This window comes from Astatotilapia calliptera, chromosome 12 (assembly GCF_900246225.1).
Source record: "Astatotilapia calliptera chromosome 12, fAstCal1.2, whole genome shotgun sequence".
Classification (NCBI taxonomy): Eukaryota; Metazoa; Chordata; class Actinopteri; order Cichliformes; family Cichlidae; genus Astatotilapia; species Astatotilapia calliptera.
In genome coordinates, this window is record NC_039313.1 from 23187770 (window position 1) to 23213793 (window position 26024).

Sequence of the window (26024 nt, forward strand, 5' to 3'; positions counted from 1 at the left end):
CGAATAATGGATGACAGAACCTTACGTCTGGATGCCTCAAACATCACGCTGTCTAGAATCTTTTTGTGGGTATGTCCTTGTACAAGGTACAGTATTACGAACTGCAGGTAAACACAGCAGCATATGCAACATGCCGTGCTGCTAGTTTATTTTCTTTGGCTTGTGGCCACAGTATAAGCCCAACACCGTCCCCTGAAATGTCCACACGCACAGAAAACCTTCTGCCCACATTATGTATTACTTCATTGTCATAAGGCACCTTGTGGTGTGATTTTACATAACATCATCTGTTGCATTGAAAAATAAAGTATTTTAAAACTGTGTAACATTGGTCATGCGTGCTGTGTGTGCAAACTCACCATTCTGGAAGCAAACAACAAATGACTGTAACAATATAATAATTATTATTATTAACTTTTGCTGTATGTAACCGTCACAGACAATGACTTAAGAGGGATTTAATTATTTTTGTCCTTCATAGGTGGCTTCATTTGAAGTGGGGTTTTTTGGGATGCTGTAGATGTGAAAGTGTAGTACTTTAAGTACTTTCACAAGAAAAAAAAGGAAAAAAAGTCAGAAAAAATAAACAGCTTTGTGAACAGGAATATTTGTTCCCCTTTTCCTAACCCTTTGATCTACTTATGGCCCCTCGGATTTATCTTGGGAGGCCCTGAGGGTCCCGACCTTCACTCCATGTTCCACAACACTGAGCAAGTAAAACTACTGTTGATGTGAGCTCAAGACACAAATCTAAACAATGCATTATTGAAATGTTATTTTAAGTAATCCTCCCACTATCTAAACTACTGTCATCTCTGGCTTTGGCTACTGTTTGAGCGGGCAATATCTCCGTGTTATGAGAGGAATTTACAAGATTTGGGACTTTAAAAATAAACCAAGAGCAGAATGTAAGACATTTGAAAATAAGCCGAAACTGACATTAGCCCTGCCAGACGGGCAGTGTGACTACCAAAAATATCATTCGGAGAGAGAAAAAAAAAAGCCACACAACAACTCAGAATGGAAATAATGGCCCTGTCTGAAGCCACATTCCTATCAGCTGATTCCTGTTCCAATGTTTTCCATGAGTGGTATCAGACCGAAATCAATCCTAAAGTTTTCAAGGAAAAGCCACCACTTAAAGTACGACTGGGAGGGTTTGATAAGATACAAGTACAGGAAACAAAAAGACTATAAAAACAGAGGCGGAACATCTGATTAGGAAAATATTCTACATAAGAAAATGAATTCAATAAAATCCTCTTTTTTCTTCTGCTTTTACTATTAAATGTGACTGAGGCAGTCTTGGATCTGCTTGGAAGTTTAAATGACTTTCACTCTCAATTACACATGTAAGTCCACAGCCAGTGTCTGAGACGTGTAGCTCAGTTTTCTTCAGGATATTTTTAGAACCTGCTTCAGATAAATGAAAAAACAAAACAAAATAAAAACCTTTGACACTAAGCTTGGACATCAATAGTCACCAGATAAGGTTTCTTAAATCTAATTGTGTCTGCTGCATCTTTAATTTAATAAACTATCGTGAACTCTTCCTGACAACGTGGGAGCGTGATCAAGGCACAAGCCGAGCTTCTTCTAACGTGTCGTTTCCTTTCTCACTAACAGCCTCTTGACGGGAGTAGATTTAAGAATCCAGATATTTTTCCCAGAGTTGGAGTCAACAGTGTTGTCGAGTTTTCTTTCTTTCTAAATGTCTTTCTCTGTCACATTTTCTTTCTTTTATCTGTGTGTTCGTTTTTGCTTCAGAGGCCAACTCGGCATTCAGAAACAATTTGACTTCACAGAAATATTCCAACTTCAACAATAACACCCGGAGGCTCAAATATCCAGCAAATGACAAAGTCAAAGGTGTAATTTTTGTTGTCATTCCCTGGGATAAAATGACTGTACCGATGTGTTTTGTGTGAGAACCACACAAAGATAAATGAGTTTTTTAAAAAACGGGGCAAGGATAAAAATATTTAACAGCCGTGTGAAAAGACCAGAATCCAATTCCCCACCTAAAGCTTACATTTTTGGAATCTTTTTCTATTTCTTTCCTGGAAAAAAAAGAAAGTTGTTGTCATGTAATCTATAAAAACCAGGACTGGACAGGCTGGACAAGAGCATCTTTAACTCCAAGTCAACCAGTTGACAAGAGTTGATGGCTGATTTGGCCATCTACTGCCATCTAGTGCAGTTATCTGTGATTTCCAGCTTCATAAAGTGAACTACAAAGCCAGGCTCACTTATCACCTCCATCAGATGTTTACTTTGATTCTGCAATTTCATTTAATGCAATATTCACTGCTACCTCTTTATCCCCTGGAAATGGCTTTCTTTCCTTAGTTCGCTGCCTGGAAGGAAACCACTATTTCCCAGCAGTATTATGCAGGAGCACAGTAATAGCCTGAAGAGATTTACACTGCACGCTGGATTTCAGTTGGTTTCCAAGGAGGAAAATTGCACATGGAACTTTAATTTCTCATGAATTCACATTACACATGAACTCCACCATTAAGACTAGTCTGATCTGTGAAAATGATAGTGGGATAAATGTCATCAAATGAATGCATTTGAGTAAACATATAAGAAATGGATGAGTGGAAGCCATGGATGCAGGAAATAGCCTCATCTGCAGATATATATGACCGACACAGAACACTCTTGTACAATTAATGAGCAAGCCTCTTGCTTACTTCTTCGTTGTTGTTTTTTTTTGTTGTTTTTTGTGTATTGCAATAGGGCTAATTTATGGCGGCTACGGGCCAAGCTCCCAAACAAGCCTTAACAAGGACACAAAGCTGAGCTTTAGACTAGCGTGTTGTCGGTGTTAGAAGCTAAAGATGCATCTGGGTCTTCACTGATAATAGCTCATCCTTTCTTTTTCCAGTGGCTTTGATGGCTTACCGTCAGGGCAAAAGTAAACTCACCGGAGCCACACATTAGGGAGCGACAAAACTCATCCATCCCCGTTGCCTGGGCCACAGAATCCAAATATGTGCTGTAGCTTGGCAACAGTGCCCAAACAAAAGGTTCGCAGCTCCCGCCGGTCTGAGTTGTCTGACCGCCTCCGAGATGAGCCGACCCGGCAGCAGCCCTGATGAAAAAGGGGTCAGCCAAAATGGAGACCCAGGAGGTCAATGCCCACTGTTTACCAATACGCTCAACGCACCAGTGAGTCCCGAAACAAGGTTGTTATCCGCCTTCGCCAGAGATACCCAGGCCAGGAAAGTTGATCTGGCAGGCAGAGGTGAGTCTTATCACGTTATATAGATAGATAGATAGATAGATAGATAGATAGATAGATAGATAGATAGATAGATAGATAGATAGATAGATAGATAGTATAACTCAAACAGAAACAATGTTGTGCAACTTCAAATTTAATTTTAATGTAATTTTAAAAAATGCTTATGTCATCTCTATGTAGTTAGTAATCTCTCCTCCCCCCCCCCCCCCCCCCCTAAAAAAAATACCGCAGGTTTTTTTAAACCACTATTCTAGTGGTAACTACATTAACTACAAACGTACACTTTACTCAAATGCACTGATGATCTCATGAGTCAGATCCAAACTTAGCAAACTTACATTAATATAGACAACAGCTATCGACAGATGTGAAGATCAAAGATGCAGACATTGTATGACATATTTACTTACTTATACTTACTTTTTAAATAAATAAACTTAGATATATAACTTTTATCCACAAAGTGCAGTTTGATTTTTAAATGTGAATTTAGTGAAGTACATCTGTTATAATTTAACACAGACAACATATGCTAATATAGGTGCTTTTATTATTATTATTTTTGTTGTTTTTGTTTTGTTTTTTGTTACAGGCTTGCTTTATTGCACATATAATGTAATGTGCCTCCACAGTTCTGCAATGTAGCTGGAAATACGTGAGCCGCATTATGGCAGGCAATATGTGAGCAGAAAGAAAAATACTGCTATATACACCGTGTAGCCTCCTCAGATTCTAATCTGAGCAGAGGACTGGTTCGCCAGTCACCAGTCAGTATCTTATTCAATGTAATAAGATACACCGAAGAAGATATTCAGTGCATCAGACACTGTATACTCATATCTTTATAGAAAGCCCGGTGAGCAGTACATTAAGATTTTCAGTAAAATCATTAATTGCCAGTCATGGCCTTTAACATTTATATTTTGTGTCAATGCTAAAAACAGGAAGCATTCATGAGATTGTACCAGTGGGTGTTTGAAGGGGCTTTTTAAAGCCTGGAGGTTGCATTTTCTCCCACTTTAATCAGCTACTTTGAGCCTAATAGAGAGCAGCTGAAGCTCTGCGTGAGCCTTCTTGAAATAGCTGCTAGAAACTCAGTTCTTGCCTCGCTTTGTACCTCATTTTCTCAGCCTTTGCTGACGCATACAGTGCAATAGCTGCTAAGGCCACAATTACGTGAGCATGTTGCAAGTAAATGATCTGTACCTTAAGATATTACTGCACTTGTTTAAACATTTTAACTCTTTGTTGCCACTTGTTAGAAGGCAACACAATTATTAAAGGGATTTTAATTTCAGTTTTTCGGCTCTGAGGGTGCGTTGTATTTTTGTGTCAGATTAAATATATTCTGCTCTTTGCAATACATGTTTTTGCAGAGTATTACAGCGAGGAGGGAAAACCCTTTGAATTGCGTCTGGTTGGAAAAATAAAGCAGCAGTTGAGCACTGATCCCACTCTTCATCCTGAGTATCCCTCTTCTCTTGGACTGAGAGAATTCACCAGGAAAGCCACAGAAGTTGCCCTTGGGAAGCATTCTAGGGCTATAGTGGAGAACCAGGTAATGTCAGCTACACACAGACAGCTCAACTCATTTGAACCTCGTTTTGCACAAAACAAAAACTAGGACTGATCATGCAGTCAGTCAGCACCGAGCATTACTCGGAAAGACGTTATTTGCAGTTACTATAAGTAACTGCAGAATAAATCAATAGAAGATCAGCAAGCAAACATCATTTATATCAAAAAACTCTGCTGCTGGTATTTCCTGGCTTTCGCTGCAGGTGTTAGGTGTCCAAACTCCTGGTTTTACTGCTGCTGTTCGTCTTGGAGCTGAACTCTTGAGGTGCTGGTACGATCTCAGTGCTGACTGGTGTGGCCCGGTTTACCTCTCTTCCCCCTGTGATGGTAAATAAAAAACCGCTTCTACTGAACAACATTTAAAGTGGAACAATTATGCCCATTTCCAGTTACATAATTGTATTTTTGGACTCTTCTAAAGTTGCCTTGCATAATACACAGTTCAAAACAAATCTTATGTATCTTCTTCTGGGCCGGGGTGTAGGGCTTTATTTTATATATATATATATATATATATATATATATATATATATATATATATATATATATATATATATACACACACACACACCAATAATTACAAAAGAGTATGTCTTGTAAACAATCAGCGCTGTTTCCATAGCAACACAAGATTTTGAAAATGAATACATAAAGGAGACAAAATGTCAAGGATTCCACATCATTAGATAAATATCTGTCATAGAAAAATGCCCGCATGGAGCTCTGTGACTTATATCTTTATTTAATTGTGAAAAATAAGAAAAATAGTGAATAATAATGGTGGTAACATAAAACCACAGTCATCTAAGATGATCCACAACACTTGCGACAATGTTCAATGGACAGATGAGCCAAAATATGCTGTCTTTGGAGGAACACTCCAACACCAAAACCTCATCCCAGCCGTTAAGCATAGACTCATAAAACACTTCTTCCCAAAATGCTGACTTTTAAGTTATTTGATTATTTTCCGTGTAATTTTGTCACAGAAGTAGAATTGAAAATGTAAGCTTTAATGGAATCTGGTCAAATTTTACAGGAGAATGATTGAAAGCAGATGCATAAATAAAGGACATAAAATTCATTCAACTTAATGGCTGTGTCATGGCCTGAAACCTTTTTGTAAGGATAATTGGTTCCAAATTCCTCTACAGCAATCCCCCGACTTTTGCTGCCATAAGTGAGTCCACGAGTTACTGAACCGAGCCTTACTTTTTTCAGTCTGAGCTGTGAGTGATTACTCATTGTGTTTAATAAAGATATGAAACTGCTTGCCTTGTATTACACTGATTAAGTTAGGCTCCATCGGTCACTAGTTATTACTTAGATGAAGATCAGACCACATTTTTTGAGTAATTAATTCATAAATCCTGGTTCACATACTTTTCTTGTGAGTGTACATGCTGCGGACAAAAGTGTCATTGATCTTTAGGGGTTGGTACTGCTTTTATATCTAATAAGCCAGTATAATGTTGTGTCTTGATCCTCCCTGCAGACTCATTGGCTGGTATCTTCCAGGCAGCAGGGATCCAAGAGATCCGTGAGTATTATTACTGGGATGACAAGCAGCGGGGCATTTGTTTGGAGAGGCTTCTGGAGGATTTGGAGAGTGCTCCTGAGCACAGTGTTGTTGTTCTGTCAGCATCTGCCCACTACCCGACCGGAGCAGACCTCTCTCAGAGTCAATGGGCTGTGATTACACGGCTCATTACGGTAACTAACTTGTGCATTTATGCTCTCCGACAGAAGCTGAAATTATTTTTATCAGACAAGCAGCTTTTCACTCATACTTAATTTAATTTGCTCTCCTGGCACTGTTTTTCAACAGAGCCGTAGACTTTTCCCCTTCCTCTTGCTGCCTACACAGGCACTCTGCTGTGGAGACATGGAGCGTGATGCTTGGCCTGTGCAGCACTGTGCATCGCTGGGAATGGAGCTTCTCTGCGCTCAGTCATTTTCCCATTGCTTTGGACTATATGGTGAGAACGTATGTGCACTGAAGGGGCCACACCTATCAAAATGTGCTTATTGCACAAACGAACACTGCACTCTGCGGTGAGAAAACAACTGCGCTGCCTGGAGCTGATACAAGTCAGTTTGAACTCTTTCTTTTCTGAATGAACCGACTCAAGGTAATTGACAAGAGCACCTCTTTACTTATCTTTGAACCATAATCGTCATCAGAAAAAGGCAGACTTCAGTAGCCATAGAGAGGAAAAATATTTAAAGGCCAAGCTTTACTATGCTGAGTGCATGAGATCAAATTTATCCAGTGTGCTCCAGGGACTGTGGATTGTTGCTGCATTCCCTGACTTTTTCTTCACCTAACCTGTCAGAAGAGCACCCTCTCCGTGTTGTGTGAGTTGAAGAAGTGAGTAAGAATATAAATAAATAAGAAACAAAAAAGGGAAAAAATTGCTGTTGTTGGACTTGCAGCCTTCACACTTGGAGAGAGTTGGCGCTTGTTTGCAACATTAAACTTTATTTCTGGTTTTAATATAATTTGACTAAAACATAAAAATGCAGAGGTTAACACATTTGCTTACATGTGAAGGAGGGAGGAGAAAAACAAAACAGCCGCAGGGGGTCACAAGCTAGTGTACTCCTTGTGCCGGTCCCACGCTCAGATAAATGGGAGGGTTGCATCCGGTTTCAAATCTGTGCTAAATCAAACTTGCAGATCCATCTGCTGCGGCGACCCCTTGGGAAATAAGGGAGCAGCTGAAAGTACCTGTGAAAAATAAAAATGCATATGTCCTCATTAGAGTCTTTTGCAAATCATGTTTCCAGGGGAGTTCATGTTTTTAGAAAGGGCTCCTCTGATCTTCGTAATTGGCTCTGGGATGAAATGTCGAAAATGAAATGTGCTGTTTTTCTGCGCTCATCTTTTAAACACAAGTTAGAAAGAATCAAAAAAGTGGCAACTAAACCTGCTTCATGTGCATCCAAAAGCATCTTTGCAATCTTTCATTTGTGACCCAGTGAATATTTACCAGAAAAAATGGAAAAACCTGACAGGCTTGCGGTGTATACTGATGCAAAGCATTTCTTTTCAGCAGAGCATAACGTTACTTCACTGCTGCTGGGACATTCTGTAGATTTCTTCACGTTGAGCTCATATTGTTTCCTTCACCAGGTGAAGCTGTTGGACACCTCCTGTGCGTCTTAAAGCAGAACTCCGTCCTGCTGCCCGTGCAGTCTCAGGCTGACAAAATAGTGAGATCACTGTGGGCCAGGCCATCCGTAGGAGGAGCACATGTTGTCACCACAGTGCTCAGTAACTCAGCCCATCTTGTTGAGTGGTGAGACATGCTGCAAATGATCTGGCATTTGAAGAATTTGGCCCGGACATTAGCTGTTGCTGTTTTATCAGTACATGTGTTGTATGTCTCTTGATGTTATGCATACACGCCCCTTTCCACCCTCATTTTTCATAGTGCAGATATTGAATTATATATATATTTTTCTCACTGTGTTCCCCAGGCAGGGAGAGGTTAAGCACATTGTTGAAAGGTGTATGCTGATCAGAGCCATTTTAAGAGAGAAGCTGAGGCTTTTGGGAACTCCTGGTCGCTGGGACCATCTGACTCAACAAGGTGGACTCTTTTGCTGCACAGGGTTAAATGGTAAAAACTGAAAAGCACTGTTTCAGCCCTCCTCTCAATTTTTTTTTAGAATTATGTTTCTCACAATCTAGAAGGACAAATGATTCACTGCATCAGCCTCGAACAAGGACAACATAAATGCTGTCTGATGTTCATAATTAGTTTTCTCAGCTCTTGCTTTGCCGCGATTCTCTGGAAGATCCTTTGAAACAGCTAATTGGCATTTGCAATACAATTTTTTAATGTATTCATAAAGTTTATCAGTGTCTGATGCACTTATTCAATCGCACACATTATGCACACATATGGCTTATACGAAGGCCATAACCCTGATCAGTCTACATTGAATTGCTGTTTGTGATTTTAGTTTGGTTCAAAAAATATAACTTGAAAACTTAACTGCTGAAGATATATTTTATGTAGCATTCATGTTTTAAACAAAGCTTTTCTTCACATGACAATAACATAGGTTGATACACTGATGAGCTTTCATGATTTTGCTTTTTTGTGACTGGTTTTTTGGCCTTTTTAGGTGAGCAAGTAGAATTTCTGTCAAACAGGAGACGGGTGTACCTGCTTCCCGGCGGATGTCTAAACGTGAGCGCAATCAACTGCCGCAACCTGGACTATATAGCCGAGTCCATCCATTTGGCTCTGACCTCTTCACTCTGACCACGCAGCTTTTATCAGCATCCAAATTCTGTGGGCTTCACAATGAGTTTGGACCTTTCAAGTGTTTCATTAAAATGTTCCTTTTTAAGTTAAGTGTAATTATGATGTTACTTAAAAAAGGGATGTTTATGTTTCCAGTGCTCTGTTGGGTCAGCCATATCAGGAGATCTGCTGGAAGCTGTGGAGTGATTTTCCTGTTCAGTCTGTTTACATTAAGAGTTGATTGAGGTGTATATTTATATATTCTCACTTTACATATACGGAATGTGAACAGAAGGTAGTGTAGAAAACAAATTACTTTTTTTCCTTTTTATGGAAGATGTTTGCAGAAATTGTTTCTACACCTCAGTAAAAAATAGATTCATAAACAAATAAAAAAGAGTTAGTCACCGAGAGCTGCTAGACAGACTTTGTGTGTTTTGGACTTCTAGGGTAGCTTTTTGCCTTTAGTTCAATCATAATTACTAGCTGACAGCTGGCAGCAGTTCATCTTTAATGAAAAAATATTAGATTTATAGCCTTCTCAACTGAACATGATTATGAAAGTGTCTGGATATGAAGTGTTTACCTAATGTTATTGATAAATAAAATTTTTGTTAACCCTCAAAGTCAATGTACTGCTAACCTTGGACCCTAATGGTGCCCCATCATAATTTGTGATTTTTGGCTTTAAAAAATTGTTCTCACACATATTAGGAGCTCAAGCTCATACAATTTGGCTAATATTGCCTTACTTACTTACTTACTTACTTAATAGTTGCATGACAAAGGTAAATGTGAATACACTGGTGCACAGAACCAACATAGTTTTACAATTATCATAAGTCAGGTAATATGAAATATATCGATTTACTTTTGATAAAATGCACTCTTTGATAAATTAAGTCACTCAGAAACTCATCATCACCATTTGAGGCGTACATATCACATGTGGCCAAGAGGTAAAATTTACACAACCCCATTATACAGTGTAGGTATCGTTAGTTTGAGCAGGTTTTGTATGTTTCTGTGCTTGAATGGGTGAATCCACAGAATAGATCACACAAAATGTGGTGATCATTTTTGTCATCATTATGTTTTTTTTTTGTTTAGTAGTGGCTCCATAGTGTAGCGTCAATGTCAGTGTCACTTTTATTTATGTACGTTTAAAAGGTTTTTACATGTACACTTAAAAACCTGCGTAGGTCTACAATGACGTAAAGGCAATAATAATAAAATGTTACAGAGAAATACAAATCAATGCTGACACACAGACCTGTGAGACGGTTGTCATTGACCTCAGATCAGCAGACAGCTCGTTCCAAAGAACAGGAACACAGCAACTTTAAGCATCCTCAGCACACTGAGATCTAATTCTGGGATAGTTAAAAGATGTGCATCTGATGACCTGAGAGGTCTAATTGGATTATAGACACTGAGCAAGTTACAGATGTACTGTTTTAATCAGTTTTATTAGACCGAAAAGGATCCGAGCTGTTCTCCCCATCATGGTTTCCGTGCTAATGTACTAAAGAAATTGTTAGTTGTTGTTGGCCAAGGTGGTTAGCAAGAGCTAACGATGCTGAATCACTGAAGATGTTTTACTTGCTAATGCTAGCTGTGTTTCTGTATGAAGCGTAGATTGTAACTGATCCCAGAGCAGTCAAAGCAGACTGGCAGCAGCTTGCCTCACATGCTGATCTCCCATTAGTTTACATTCATATACCTGCAGTTTAGGCACACTCCCCCCCGTGTTTAGATGTTATGCCGTCACCTGACGTGATTTAGACACTTTGGGGGTTGTTAAGTTGTTTACATATCAATTATATTTTCACCAGTTGTTTTTGCTGTTGAGAATTTTAATTATAACTTTTGTATTATGGTTTCTCAACAGTACTTGTTTGTTTTAATTAGTTTACTGGGGTTTTTTTAAAAAAGATTTTTCTAAAAAATAAATAAATAAAAAATTGATAACTGTAAACCACCACGGCAGACCCGATGGCATTTTCATGCATCGCAGCATCATTTATTCTTACAATAGTCACACAGTTGCTGTAACACCACATTCAACGGCTGCAGCTCTCCCGCTGCCAGCCATAGTAATAATAATGCTAATATTGAAAAAGGAAACATCACAAAAACACTTAAGGTCATGAAAATTAATTGAGATTTAGCAGTTCAATGACGCATCCAGCTTGTTTATTGAAAAGTATCGGTATCAGCGACACTGACTCGTATTTACTTGGTATCGGATCGATACCAAAATATGCAGTATCCCACACCACTAGTTAACAGCACATGGCCACGCCCTCAAAATAGCTGCAGTTTTCTGTGAGATTGAAACAAGCACAGCTTTCAGCGACAGCATGGCCACAAGATGGCAATAATGTGAAGGATGGATACATATATTCATTGCAGATGAGAAGCTGTGCTGTCTAAGGACAGGATTACTTTGCTTGTTGACTTTATTAATTTGTCAAACAAAATGCCAGGTTTCCTGCCTTATCCACTGTTTTCAGATGAAGGAATAGTAAGTATGAACAAATTTACTTTTGCAGACTTTTTGGACTATGTCCTTGTCTCTGTCCAGTTCTAAAAGGCTTCTAGATATCCAGCAGTCAATCAATGCTGCTTATTAATTTGTGAACAGGGGTTTTGATCATCAGAGGAAAATATTACTGCGTATCATCTGCATAAAAAGGTAGGATATTTTACAAATATTTATCATACTGCAACATGGGAGCTGGAGCTAGGGTTTAAAAATCAAAAATCATAAAGTGAAAGATCTCCAGTTGAAGCCTTGGGTGACACATAATTCCCTTCAGGTCTGTGTCAGGAAGATCATCTGATATAAAGTAAATCTGCCAAATCAAACACGCAGCAACATACAACAACCTGCAGGCTTGACCCCTTGTGAATAATTAAGTCAGCTTGAAACTTTCCTGACACCCCCCTCCCTGTTTTACCAACTTTGTTTTCTCCTTCTTCCTTTTTTCTTCTCCCCCAGGGCATTTTTTATTTACAAATAACTGGAGATTGTACTTTTATCTGTCCAGGATCCCAAATTCCAATGTAGACTTAGTCCCTAGACAATAAATTCTAGATGGTCTGGCAACATTCGCTACATTATAGTTGTCAGTATCAACAGTGGTACTAAACATAATGGTAATTATGAATATTTATCTATTTATGAACTTCAAGCATGTGTAGTGGTGCGAGTCTATATCCCACTAAATCCCCGAACTGTCATAATGTCACATCCTTAGACCTAATTTTTCAAGATGGGCATTCATTATGTTATCATATCCTTAAAAATGAAATTATTATTGTGTTAGCACAGAAGTGTTTTCCCCATAACATTAAAGTGCCTCTATAATTCTAATCAATTAAGTAATTCTTATGCTGTAAGACCATCATTTTGGTATCATATGTGACTTACAGTTGAATTGTTGTGGCACTTTTTTTCACCCAAACATACATTTTTGGTTACTTTTTTTTTAAATAAAGGACAATTAAGATCTCTTTTAAGGTCTTTTAACTTATCTATAAACTCTAGTTTTTATAACATACATGGTACAATGTTTTACTGTGGCTTAATTTATGCTGTAAGTAACAACACTATGTTCTATAATATGATCACCAGTCACTCAGCAGGGCTTAATTGAGAGCTTGTGGATTAACGGTTAACCTTTCATATTTACTGAAAGCACTCCTGCTTCGTGAATTCACTGCAGCTACTGTGAACATCATTCAGACAAAATACTCTGAATTGTGCTGATAAACATGCTGTAGACTCAGCAGATTTCAGCTGCCTTTATTATTCACCAAGGCTGAACAACCCTGACTGCTGTGACAAGCATCTGCACTTCACTCAATAGGTTCTGATGTACCATTGTGCACCATATTTCCCTAAACAACCTTGAAGGTTGTTTGGCCACTGCTCTCAGGACACGACTGCGCGATTAAGAACTGAATTGATATCCGACTGCTAACAAGAAAGATAAGATTAGACAAATGAGGAGCTTTTATCCAACTAACATCGTGTTCTGAGAAGCGCTGTTGTCATTTGTGAAATTGAAATGTAAAATATCAACTACTTTTCTCAATGCTACAGGTAAGAGAATTTTTCTGTATTGTGTCTGTGTTTATGTTGGATCATTCGGGTCCTCTACCTGGCATGGTTCGATTTTTTTTTAAGCATCTCCTTTTTCTTCAATTAAGAAACATTTCCACTTAGAAATGAGTGGTATTTTCTTCTTTGGTTATGAAAAACATGTCTTTTTTTCTTTCTTTCTTTTCTCTTTTTTTAGGAAAACACATGGCTTTTATCCAACTAACTTTATATCCTCAGGGGCCCTATTTTCATTTGTGAGATATGCCATTATTGTGCGTGTTGTTCAGTTCTGAGTAACAGGTTACAACAAGGTATTTAATGGAGGCAGTGTGCTAGCTCTTTTCATTTCGGTGACCCTGAGAGAACAGCGAGGATAATCAACATGCACCACCATCACAGAGTCTGAGCCATTAAATCCTATCTAGACCTCTTTGAGTTGTATCTGACCATTTTTGCATGTACACAGTGTTGCAGATATTTACTCCTATCAGGGGTTTCAGGTTTTTGTTAGTAATAGGTTACAGGCATCGTTATAGTATGCTTGCAGTTATCCAGACAATCCTGAATAAAGAGCATTACTGTAAATCTGACAGTTGCACAGAGCAAACAGAAGAAGGTATTTTTTCCTTCCATCTAATTTTTAATAGAAATCACTCAGGTTTTTAACAGGTGGAACTTCAGGATTTATTAATTGTTTGTTCTGGACAGCCCTGCCTTTTGTCTAAGAGAGTAAAAAACATTAATTGGTGCTTCTTTATAGAAAGACAACCTTTATGAAAGGTTTGCAAAGTGATTTATGAATGCAGATTCATCCAACCATCCATCTTTTCCTTATCCAATTCAGAGTCACAGTGGAGATTTATATATAAAAATTCATCTGTAAATCCCTCTTACACTGTTTGTGCTTTGTTTTATAGACACGTGCAGTTCATTTGTATTACAAAAGGAACTCATTATGGGCCTGATATGTATTATCAAACAATATTGTTGCACCAGGATAAGCCTGATTACTGAGCTGGCACATTACACTGATTATTATCCTTGTGGGTTTCTCTGGGTGAGACATAAAATAGAGAAAATTGCCATTATCTAGTGAAGATAATCATGTCAAATAGAAAAGTCTTGGACTTTTGTATTAGTAGTAACTTTAAGTCATCACTGAGCAGACCCAGGAGAGTCTTTCATGACCTCCAGGTTAAATAATTTCAGCTGACCTGGTCTTCAGGTCCACTTGAATGTGTACGTATGGATGATCACTGATCAGTTATGACCCATGAACACTGAACAAATATGAACAAAATCAAACAAAACCAGAGCAAAACACAATTGAAACTTAAATACCTGACAGTTACTGTCAAACTGTCAAGCAGTAATAATAATAATTTCAAGTGGAGAATGAATCACACAGAAATTATCTGAAATGTGTGATTGTCCCTGACAGTAAAAATTGTGAATACAGCCATGAACTGCAGATTGTGAGCATTTAAAATCTTGGCATTAGTTGACATCATTTTTTAAAGGTAACGATGGGGGTATGGCCTGTTTAAAGACAGGTGACTCCAAAGAGTCAAAAAAGTTGGTGATAAAAACAAAGATCAGTCTCCTGATTTTGCAGAGGAGTTGTTTGAAACTCAATTGCTGTGCATACTAATGCATATCAGTGCGTAACTACTAATACAGCCTCATTGTTTATCTGAAAAAGCATTTGTTAACACCTCCAGTGTCCAAATTATAGAATTTAACCGAGGACTTTGGTCATGGTCCTGTTGTTTTGCTCGTTTTGTTGTGTTCTTAGTGCTTTCAGCATCTTGATTTTCTTGTGCCTTCTGTGCTCGTGTTCCTCTGTCTCTGCTTTCATGTACGGTAGTTTGCTACTTTGTTGTTGTGCTTTTTAAAGTTTAGTTTTGTCATGCATCTTGTTCTAGTTTTCCTTCCTGCTCTTTTTGCTTCTTTTCAATTTTGGTATTCTTCAGTTCATTATATATTTATTATTATCTAATTTGGGTGCTTTTTAAAATCAGGAAATGTCAGACGATGATATTTGTAAAGGTGAACTGGAGGTTTTTAGCATGTTATCAGAAATATTTTAACAGTGTCGCTCTAAAACATTCAATGGGCTGCAGTAAATTAAAAAACATCATCACTGAGCACCGACTCATGTGTTACTGTTTAGTTGTGACCTGATCTGTAAAAGCCTCATTGTGTCTGCATCAGTGAGTCTATCAGTAAAAAACACTCATCATGCAGCCTGCTTGCATAAGACAACTGAAACTCACTGAGGTCAGATCACCTTAATTCACAGACAAAAACCACTGCCTATGAACTAGATTCATCTAAGATGAAAGCTGCCAGGTGCCAGATGCTATCATTTTCTTTCAAAGTTTATTATTAATTAAGTTTCAAGCTGGTATTTGTGAAATTGTATTGTTTAATATAAGCCTTTAAGCATAGTCCACAAATTCTCAAAAGGGTTGAGCTATTCCAGAAACGTTATTTTTGTGCGTGCTTTATCTCACTTCACTGTGGACAGTGACATCGGTGTTCCAGCAGTTTCCGGTTAGTGGCTGGCTTGCGCCTTGGTGGTTCCCGGGTGTTCCTGAACATCCTAACCAATTTCTTCTTATTTCAGGGTGACAATTTGTTTTGTGTTTTCCAAACTTTGGCCAAATGATGTCAAATCTGAATAAACTGCAGTTAAGTGCAATTGTTTAAACCGAGGATCTGGGAAGCTGTTTATAAAACCCATTAAGACAATTTAGTGTCTGGAATTGCCTCTCCAAAGCCCCAACCTCGACTCTACTGAAGATTTGTGGACTATACTTAAAAGCCAGGTGTGTGCCAGGAAACCAGCCAGTTTACATGGACTCTATTAATTCTGCCAACAAGCCAGAATTATACTAGAATTTTGTTGACTTCCAAAAATGCCTGGGCGAGGTGCAACTTGCCAAAAGACATTTAACTACGTTAGTGGGGATGTCTGTATAAATTTGAGCCTGTATGTAAACTTTTGACCCGCACAGGGTCAAAAGTAAAAATCCAAAATAAATTCATTAAAGATGTCTACTGAACAATCATTCCAACCTGGAAAATGAACAGAAATCCGTAAAAGCCCCAAATTACCATCACATTCGTGCCCATGATGAGTGCATGCAAACTGCAATTGCATTTCAAATGTCCTTCAGCAATAGTTCAAAGAACTTGAAGGTTGAAGTATTTGATAATTCTGCAGGTAGGTGAAACACCACAGTGACTCATCATACCTTCTTCTTATTCATTGCTCAGGGTCTGAAGTTTTGATTTCTTCACACCGGCAGTGGCCGTGGAGACAAGTAGTCTAAAAATTACACAGTCCCCATGAAGCTCAGAACACAGTGACAGATTCTAATGCTGTTCATTCCTGCTAGTGCAAAAAAGGTCACATGGTTGTCACTCATCAGCAAGTTTTAGTATATGACAGAAAAAAAATTAAAGAAAGAAAAGAAATTCATGCATGTTAAGTTGTTCTTCTCTCACAAGAAACAATCTTCTGGGATGGTGCACTCTATAGCGCTTGACTAAACAGCATCTGTTCATTATTAATTCAATGAAAAGACACAGTAAAGCCTTTTAATAAATCCAGGCAAGTGTTAGAATCTGACATGATCAAACTAAAGCAGTGTTCAGTCTGAACAGCTCTGAAAGTCTCCGTTATTGTTAAACGATGGCAAAGATGGCTGCAATATTCTCCTTTAGCTTATAGTATTTTCCTATCCCGAACCAAAAAAAAGGCTGCCCTATAGTTTCCTAAAGAGGTAGGAGAGACCGGGGATAGTTGTAACGTGGGTCAGTTGTAACACTTCCAATTTCTCCAATCAGGGCTAAGTTTCAAATGATGTGATTCATCCTGTACATGCCCAATTCAGTTCTGCTATCACATGTGAAAAATTAGCACATTTTGTCAAACACAGACAATTTAACATGAAAAAAAAGTAATTTGTATGCCAAAAAGTAAGTATTTCTACTTTATTTCAAATTCTAATAGCATTATCTGCTTTGCAGTTAAACTCATCAAACTTAAATTATGTTGGGGATATATTCTGTGTAGGTCTTTAGTGCTAATGTTTTAGCCGTTGGCTGTAATGTTGGCTAGTTCATGGATAGGAGTCTGGGTCAGTTGTAACAGCAACAGTCTGGGTTAGTTGTAACAATAACGCAGATGTTACAACTAACCACACTATTACTTTAACTTATATTAAACAAGTTGGGGCAACGACATCAGCAGAGAGAGGTTCACTGGTTGCATTTGTATATGCGGTTAATGCCATTGGCAACACAATTCCTCCACTGTTTGTGTTCCAACACATACATTATGCAGACCACTGTGTCAGAGATGGACCAGTAGGAAGTACTGGTAGTGGAAATAAATCAGGATGGGTGCACGAAACAGATTTCCTCATCTTTCTGAAGCACTTTGCAAACCACACCAAGGTAAGCCATGATAAAAAGTAATGGAATTGCAATGCTGGTGAACAACTACATTTTTTCAGCTTCATTGTTATGTTCAAAGGTTGGTGCAAGAGTTGTAAGTTATAATGCCCACTGAGCCAATGAGGCCAAACTCAAGGAAGACCAACCAAAATTAATGAAATATTCAGTTGCAGAAAATTCCATAATTTGTCTTTTTTTGGGGGGTTGGAATATGTTCAAAACCTTGATTTCTGCATTCTGTCACTCACACACACACACACACACACACACACACACACACACACACACACACACACACACACACACACACACACACACATACATACAGCTACATAAATGGTTCTAAGTGCATTCATGTGTTGAATAAAAAAGATTACATGTTAATGTTTTGTCAGTACCCTTATTTCATTGTGTTACATTTTACCCCAGGATATGTTACAACTAACCCAGACTGTGGGGTTAATTGTAACATTTCACTCTTTGTGTTTGAGACCATACCATGCAATGGGTAATTGTGCTGCAGAGAAAATAGCTGCACTATTTAATAGCGACGACATGTAAATACTTTGCATTACATTTTGAATCCACTACCTTAAAAGAGCTCTAATTTACAGACAGAAATGTCAAAAATGTTACAACTATCCCCGGTCTCCCCTATTTAGTTTTAAAGGCCAAAAAACAACTTGTTATTTTCCTGCAGTGGTACTTTGCCAGTTAATGACTTCAACAACAGTTCAGGCTGCTGCTTTCTTGGCACACTTTGGGCCCCTTTTGTAGCAAATGAGGATTGTTTAAATGTCACAGCCTGTCTGAGTGCTGATGCTGACTATTTCAAATCTGTGAAGAATGTTTCCAGCATCTTGTTAAATCCATGCCACCAAGAATTGAAGATGATTCCATTTTAGTTCCACAATTCCTCTGATACCGGTGCTCAGTGCTGTGTTTTGACTACTTTGAGGACCCTCAAGGATAAATCCTAGCTTAACGCTGACTTTGCAGATACTACTCACTGGTGGCTGAGTGGGAACTGCATGGTGATTTTTCCATGCAGAATGAAAAGTGAGGAGAGTTAACCTGAATTGATCGCACTCACTCGAAACTCTCTAGCTTTAAATGGACGGTTTGAAACCCCAGACACACTGAGCACAGCATCTGCCGTGGACGTCACACCAGGATCCCCCTGATCAGCTGGCTTCAGGTTGTTGATTCTCAATCAATTTGCTAATGACAACAAAAAAGCTCGGATCGTTTCGCCTCTGCCCCCGAGAGTTAGTTTGCACAAATCAAACATCGTGCTTGCAGAACCTCCACCTCTGACTGTTCTCCACACAAGGGCCACGAAAAACTGAGACATCACATTACGTCACCTCTTTATCAGTCTGCCCCTCTGTTCCTTTTACAAATATTTATAACAAAAGGAGGATAGTTCAAGCACAAGCGCCATAATAGCAGTAACCTTCTCTTATTCCACAGAATATTGAGCCGTCTTGGCGTGGGCATAAATCATTCTTGACTTAATGCAACAGATTGTATGGAAATAAAACCGTTATTCATTTTTTAAATTATCCATTAATAGAAATGATCAACAAATACCGTGGAGAATGTTTGCTATAGAATCTGCCACAGCAACTTGAAACTACAGGAGCAGGAGAACATGCAGGAATGGAGCTGCAAAGTCTCTTTAACCACCTGCTCTGTCCTTGCTTTTGAAATCAGGTGTACAGTCTGCAGGGTTTTATTCGGGCTTTTCAGGCCACACCATCTTCCAAAGAGACGCGTCGGAAACGCCGTCCAGTCATCACAGCTGTCACTCAAGTTTGGGGCAGATATATAAGCGAGACTTCCTCCCCCAGTCAGCCGGACTGCACCTGCTGATCACCACACACACCCACACTCACACACACACTTGATTAATTAAAACAACTTAAGTTGTTACAGTGCACGTTAATGAAGGATTCGGAATGCATGGCTGTGCTTGGTGTCCGTAAACCTATAAGCGTGGATTTGTGTGAGAAGCGCGCATCTCTCCACAGACGCACAGAAGCTCCGAGCTGGATATTCCGTGCGCTGGAACACTGAGACATCTGTAGACGGTAGGTGTGCTGCTTTGGCTTGTAATGTTGTGCAAATTTAAATTGACAAAGTCTAACTGCATCTAAAGTCAGCACGTCGAGTGTGAGAAGAGCGGAAATGATGCAGGCACGATGCAACGTGCTTTTTCTCCTTGGAGACATTTGAAAGTTATTTAGAGGATTTTTAATTACTTGCGTTTTGTCATCGGTATGTCCGACAGTTTTATAGCTGTCAGTCCACTCGCTTTATCTGCGTCGAGGTATTCCAGAGCTGACCCTGAAACTGTAAATATTTCCAATGCTTTTAAATGGTGATATGTTCTTTAAAATGTATGAGATCACGCTACTGGTACCAGCGTGCGTTATTATTATTTTCTCTCCTTTTTTTCTTGGCATAAGGAATACGGGAGTGTTAAAACAAACTAATAAAAAAAGAAATATCGGGTCTTTTTGGCGCAGGAAACGAGCTTTGTGCCAAAAATCTCTGACCTATTTTTCCTGTAACATTTTTCCTGTGGACAAACGTGTTACATTCATTTACTCTCACTCTCGTCCATTGATGAACAGCGACTCATATGTGAGTTTTCTCTGTCCACTGTTCACAGTGTGGCGTAACTTCAGGACATAAATTGCTGCAATCTACGGTGTTCAGATATATAAACAATTAACTAAGGATCACAAAAGCAAGCACAGAGGCAAAAATATCGGGCAAATTCTCTAAAATCGAGAAAGACCAACCCAAATTTTTAATCTTTCTTAGAGACACAACAGTGTGGGGTTGTGTACTGGTTACTTGAGATATTGTGATTGACTGCCGTCCTTACACTGCACCTTCTGGCCATTTTTCCCCCTGTAATATTTCCTGGCAGTTCAAATATTCAGCCTCCACTGCTGGTTTTTTCTTCATCAACATAAATTTCTTACACAGTCTTGGCCAAATGTGTCCTTGCTGGGTGAGTTTATTATAGTGCGTTATATTATCCTGCGTTTTTTTTTTTGGCATGAATCATTTAAATTCCCTCACTTGAGTATATATGCTGAACTGATTTAACAGGGACCAACACCTCTTGTGCTGACCACATAAACACTGCACATACATGGTGCATGGGGAGATAATGGCGTGAGTCATCCAGCAGCATTTGCTTTGATATTGAGTGTTTGCATGGAAGTTTTGTGGAACTGACTGGGAAATGACTAGGCCCTACTCGTCTGAGTTACACTGAAGTAATAACCCCAGTTCATTTTGGTTTCTGCATGTAGTTAGTCAGTAAATTGTCACCGTAGTCTAATAAAAGGAATTTGCTTTCAGCATAGTGGGTTTTTTGTTTTTTGTAGCTACACAGGAGGAAAAAAATCATTTACTTCAAGGACAAGAAAAATAATTGGACAAAGGCTCATGAAGCTGCTCAGCCTGTCTGCAGGCCTGTAATAAAAGGAAACGCGTTCTCAATCACTTTGCCTGTTCTTGTTTGCACATGTCTCCCTTGGCCAAATTTGACATTTCACTGTGCATGTTGAACTGTACTTGACTCTGTTTATGATGTCATCTCTGTAGGCTCACACCATCCTTTCAGGATGGAGGTTTCGGGCAGTGGGTGGGTAGCTGAGCTCACCCCTCCGTGTGTGACACAAGCTGCAAATGGAAACGACTCTGGTCAGGTGTTTGAGGTGGCGCTGCAGAACAGCTCCTCCAAGCGCAGCCCCCAGTTTGTGGGCGTGGAGCTGCTGCAGTCCTTCAAGCTGCTTATCATTCCCTGCTACACCCTCGTGGCTCTGGTGGGCGTCTTTGGCAACTACCTGCTCCTCTATGTCATCTGCCGCACTCGCAAGATGCACAACGTCACCAACTTTTTCATTGGAAACCTGGCTTTCTCTGACATGCTGATGTGTGCTACGTGTGTCCCCTTCACGCTGGCCTATGCCTTCAACCCACATGGTTGGGTGTTTGGTCGCTTCATGTGCTACCTGGTGTACCTCATACAGCCGGTGACGGTGTACGTGTCAGTGTTCACCCTCACTGCCATTGGTGTAGACAGGTAAGTCACAATGAGTCAGAATGCAGTGGGAAAAACTGTAAGTAAACCTCCAGCATCTCGCTGGCATGCAGCATGCTGTGTCTGTGAGAAACAATGTACAAACAAGGACAAAAAACTTTTCATCATGAAGCGTTTGTAAACCAGCTCTAGTTATCCCTCAAAAACAAAGCTAAATATAGCATTCATTTTGCACACAACACCTAACAATGACTGTTGTCTCAAAGAAAATAGACACTTTCAGCAGCCGCTGTTTTGACATGCAGTGGCAGGATAAACGGTAATTGTAATTACTATTTTGATGGTTCAGGACCCCCTGCTACTTGCTTGTTTGCTTGAATGACTGTGAAACACTAAATAGCATGGCACCCTAACTGATTGTTATCAATAACACCTGTGTCTACCTTGCCATGCTACACCACGCATCAGTCTAGCTGCTGTGTGAAGGACCTAGTGAACAGGTTTCCGGCTTCAGATGCAAATTCACCTTGATGTGGTGAGTTTTTATGTCATCTGTAAAACCAACAAAGATTGTTTTTTTTCTTAAGTGCAAACATGACATGAATGTGCATAATGGCTCAAAAGACAGAGGACCAGAAACACCAGAGAAGGGTGAAAGTCCAAAACCTGAGACTTTAAATCAAGCAGGTGGTCACTGCGACAAAAAGGCAGACCCTCAAATCTAAAACAGGTGAAGGTCATTCATGACAAGAACTTACAAAGAACACAGTGGTATCTCCCTAAATGCAATACAGTATTAAATTATTTGGTTTTAGCTAAAGTGCGCATCACCTACTATTGATGTACAACTTCACTGCTTTGTAAAGTAGACCTATCATGCTCTTAAGCAGCTCTGCATGATTCACAGTTCAAAATAATCCTTAATTACCCTATACCACACCTTGTTTCAACCTGTATTCGTTTTGAGTCATCTGCCCTCAAAACTGGGTCGTATTCACAATCAAGGAGAAAAACAATCTTTATTGATTTTACAGCTAACACAAAAAACGACTACATTGAGGTGCAACTGTGGAACTTCTGATCTGGCTCTTAAACACCAGATTTGAAAGGCAGGTGGGCGGGGCTTCTGCGCTCACAGACAGAGCTGTCTGCCTACGATGACTGTACTTTCACTAATGTCTTACAGAGCAAGAGTAGAAAAACTGAATATAACTCTGTGTAAAACTGAGGGATCCAAGCTTGAGCTTTGAGCTTGTTTATTTATTGTCAACATCTGCTGTTGTTGCACATATGACAGAAAATAAGGAAAGACATTTGAAGCTACTCTACTAGTCTAAATATTCTGCACTAATTCAATCAGTTTAGTGCTACCTAAATGTAAGTCTGTCTGAATGAGGACATTATTGTTAAGTGAAGCTCTGTCGGACTCGTGTGTCTGTTTCAGTAACCCAGCACACATCTAGGCTTATCCATTCACCTTGGTTGCAGTGACAGAGCTGAATTAGATTTATTATTTGTGAAGCTTAAAACATGTTACTTTCCTGGTAACAGACAATTTAGTATTGATGTTGTGCTGCTGCCATTTTTCAGCCTGTATTATCCGTTGTCCTTAACAGCATATGGTAATTTGTGCGCTGATTACTGTCGCTCATATTGACTGGTAAATGTTGTTTGTCTTTGCCCCTGCCAATTACTGATTCCATCATTTTCTATCCACATTTCCTTTGCTCCTTTTTACTCATGGACTCCGCAGATACTATGCCACGGTGCACCCTTTGAAAAAGCGGATCTCGGTCTTGGCGTGCACCTACCTCCTGTCTGGGATCTGGCTGTTGTCCTGTTGTCTGGTGGCCCCGGCTGTGGCTCACACCTACCACGTGGAATTTAAAAATGAAGGCTTCACCATCTGTGAGGAGTTCTGGATGGGCCAGGAGAGGCAGCGGTTGGCCTACGCCTACAGCACTCTCTTCATCACCTATGTCCTGCCTCTGTCGGCCCTCTGCATCTCTTACCTGTGCATCTCCGTCAAACTGCGGAACTGCGTCATACCCGGCCACCACACAGAGAGCCAGGCAGAGGCTCAGCGCGTTCGCAAACGCAAGACCTTCCGTCTGGTGTCCCTGGTGGTGGCGGCATTTGGCATCTGCTGGATGCCCATCAGCGTGTTCAATGTCCTGCGTGACATTGACATCGATCTGATCGACAAGCAGTACTTTCTACTCATTCAGCTGCTTTGCCATCTGTGCGCAATGAGCTCATCCTGCTGTAACCCTTTCCTCTACGCCTGGCTGCACGACCGCTTTCGAGCTGAGCTTCGCAAAATGTTCACGTGCCGCCGTCGCATTGGCATCTCAGCCAACAACTGCGCCACAGCCAGTGTGGTATTGTGAAGCTTTTGTGTTTTAAGCTGAAACTGGGTACCCACACTCATCTCATTTTGGTAAAGCAGTGATAATATTTAAAACAGTCAGAATTAGAGCAGCCTAGGCATAGATGGGATAGGGTAGGAGTCTAATGTATGATGATCCAGCTCTTAGCCGGCATCCATATGATATACAAACTAAATTAGTAGGATACTGTCAAACATGTCCCCGTGTTGTTGATCAGACAGAGATATAGCATTACAATCCAGAGATATGCTCCATCACTCCTCTTTTCAAACTCTCCAGGATTGTTTAACACAATACGATGCTTTAGGAACAGGAAATAAGTTTACTGGTACTGATTTTCAAGAACAAGGGTGATGTGCAGAGCTGTAGAGGAATAAAACTCATGAGCCACACCATGAAGAGATGGGAAAGACTGGTTGAGGCTAGGCTGAGAAAAAAAGGTGATGATAAGTGAGCAGCAACATGACTTCATGTAGAGAAAGAGCACTACAGATGTGATGTTTGCTTTGTGTTGTCCCTGGTTCGTGACAGAAGGATAACAGCAAGAGTGAAAAGGAAAGTTTGCAAGATGGCAGTGAGACCTGCTATGATGTGTGGTTTGAAGACGTGCTGGTGACAAAAAGACAGGAGGCTGAGCTGGTGGTAGAATTGAAGATGCTAAGAAAAGAATTACCAGGAGGGACAGGATTAGAAATGAGCAGACAGAGTTAGAGAGAGACAAGCTCGAGAGGGCTTGAGAGGGTTTGACATGTGCAAAAAAGAGATGGTGGATATATTGGACAAAGGATATTAAAGATGGAGCTGTAAGACAGGAGGAAAGAGACAAGATCAGATCAACCGTGACAGAGGATGCTGGGGATGAGATGGAGGGAGATCTGCTGTGGCGACCCCTAAAGGGAGCATCCAAAAGAAGAAGAGTAAGATTTACTTTTGGCATCTTTTTAAAATCTAGGATTTTATGAAAACATGTCCTCTTCACAAAAATACAGTAAAATGCAAATATTATAGATATGAATTTTAAGGAGCTCAGTCCCAACTCATTTATTTATCATTCATGCAAGAGAAGAGGCTGTAAACATAAGATTATTGTTGTTCAGCATCATATGTAAATAAAATGGAAAGTATGAAACGTAAAGTTACTAGACTTGGTACTGGGTGAGGAACATCTAAAGTCTTTAATGAAATAATGTCAAATAGATCACGTTTCCAATAAGTTATGAAGGATTTGAAACATATTTAAGAGCGCTTAATGCTTAATAAGAGTGCTTCACCTCTAGAGCGCGCCACGTATGTGAAAAGTTCAATTGGCTGCAGTTCGTGTGATCTAGGGTCATAACAGTCAGTTCCTTAAAAGTGAGTATGATTGCTTGCAATGGCGTGCAAATACATTTGAAGATATTTCATATAAATATATATATATTCTCCAGTTTTGCGCGTGATGGCTTTGCCCTCAGCTTTCGTGGCATCCCAGCTTTCTCCACCGTCTGTTTTGAATCCCCACGTGCCCAACTCTTACTTGGCATATTCACAGCAATTCGTACGTGTTCAAGTGCTTATTATTTATCAACAGCTGCTGATTGTTTGAGTGCTACCATATGCCTGAACTCTGATCGCTACAGCTTGAGGTGATTTTCTGCCATTTAAACTGTAAAGGCTCGAAATATATGTACACTTCCTACCCATTTACATTTACAATGCTGTAACTGCCGAGAACAACGCAAAAGACTGAGAATATTGTGAAAAAGTAAACACGCTCAAATGCAATGTTATTGTTCTGGATAAAAGTCAGGCAGCGTGTACAATAAAACATGCTATGTATGTTACCATGGCTACATTGCTTTTTCATCCTCGTAGGTATGGAGATAAGAAGCATAAAAATAAACCTGCCAGAAATTGGAAG

The 26024-nt window shown here is 39.6% G+C and overlaps 3 protein-coding genes across 4 annotated transcripts in view; all 3 read left to right on the forward strand.

Moving 5' to 3' along the window:
- Positions 1-326, forward strand: part of adrb3a (adrenoceptor beta 3a) — a 12954-nt gene extending 12628 nt beyond the window's left edge. Inside the window, exon 2 of the mRNA XM_026187817.1 lies at positions 1-326. This exon is cut by the window's left edge and continues 740 nt beyond it. The gene's annotated coding sequence lies outside the window, so the exon portion shown is untranslated.
- Positions 327-2743: 2417 nt separating this feature from the next.
- got1l1 (glutamic-oxaloacetic transaminase 1 like 1) lies at positions 2744-9879 on the forward strand. Of its 2 annotated transcripts, XM_026187819.1 has the most exons (9): positions 2744-3253; positions 4630-4811; positions 5035-5158; positions 6327-6371; positions 6474-6544; positions 6660-6810; positions 7968-8133; positions 8315-8457; positions 8969-9879. In XM_026187819.1, the coding sequence occupies exons 1-9, from the start codon at positions 3079-3081 to the stop codon at positions 9106-9108; spliced, it is 1197 nt and encodes a 398-aa protein (XP_026043604.1). In that variant the 5' UTR covers positions 2744-3078; the 3' UTR covers positions 9109-9879. The 2 variants fall into 2 exon arrangements, with proteins under 2 accessions (XP_026043604.1, XP_026043603.1); XM_026187818.1 differs by having other exon boundaries at positions 2745-3253; positions 6327-6544; positions 8969-9877.
- A 9492-nt stretch (positions 9880-19371) lies between these two features.
- Positions 19372-25947, forward strand: prlhr2a (prolactin releasing hormone receptor 2a). Its single transcript, XM_026187140.1, has 3 exons — positions 19372-19761; positions 21296-21776; positions 23488-25947. Exons 2-3 carry the CDS (start codon positions 21316-21318, stop codon positions 24122-24124), a joined length of 1098 nt encoding a protein of 365 aa, XP_026042925.1. The 5' UTR covers positions 19372-19761; positions 21296-21315; the 3' UTR covers positions 24125-25947.
- The last annotated feature ends 77 nt before the right edge of the window (positions 25948-26024 follow it).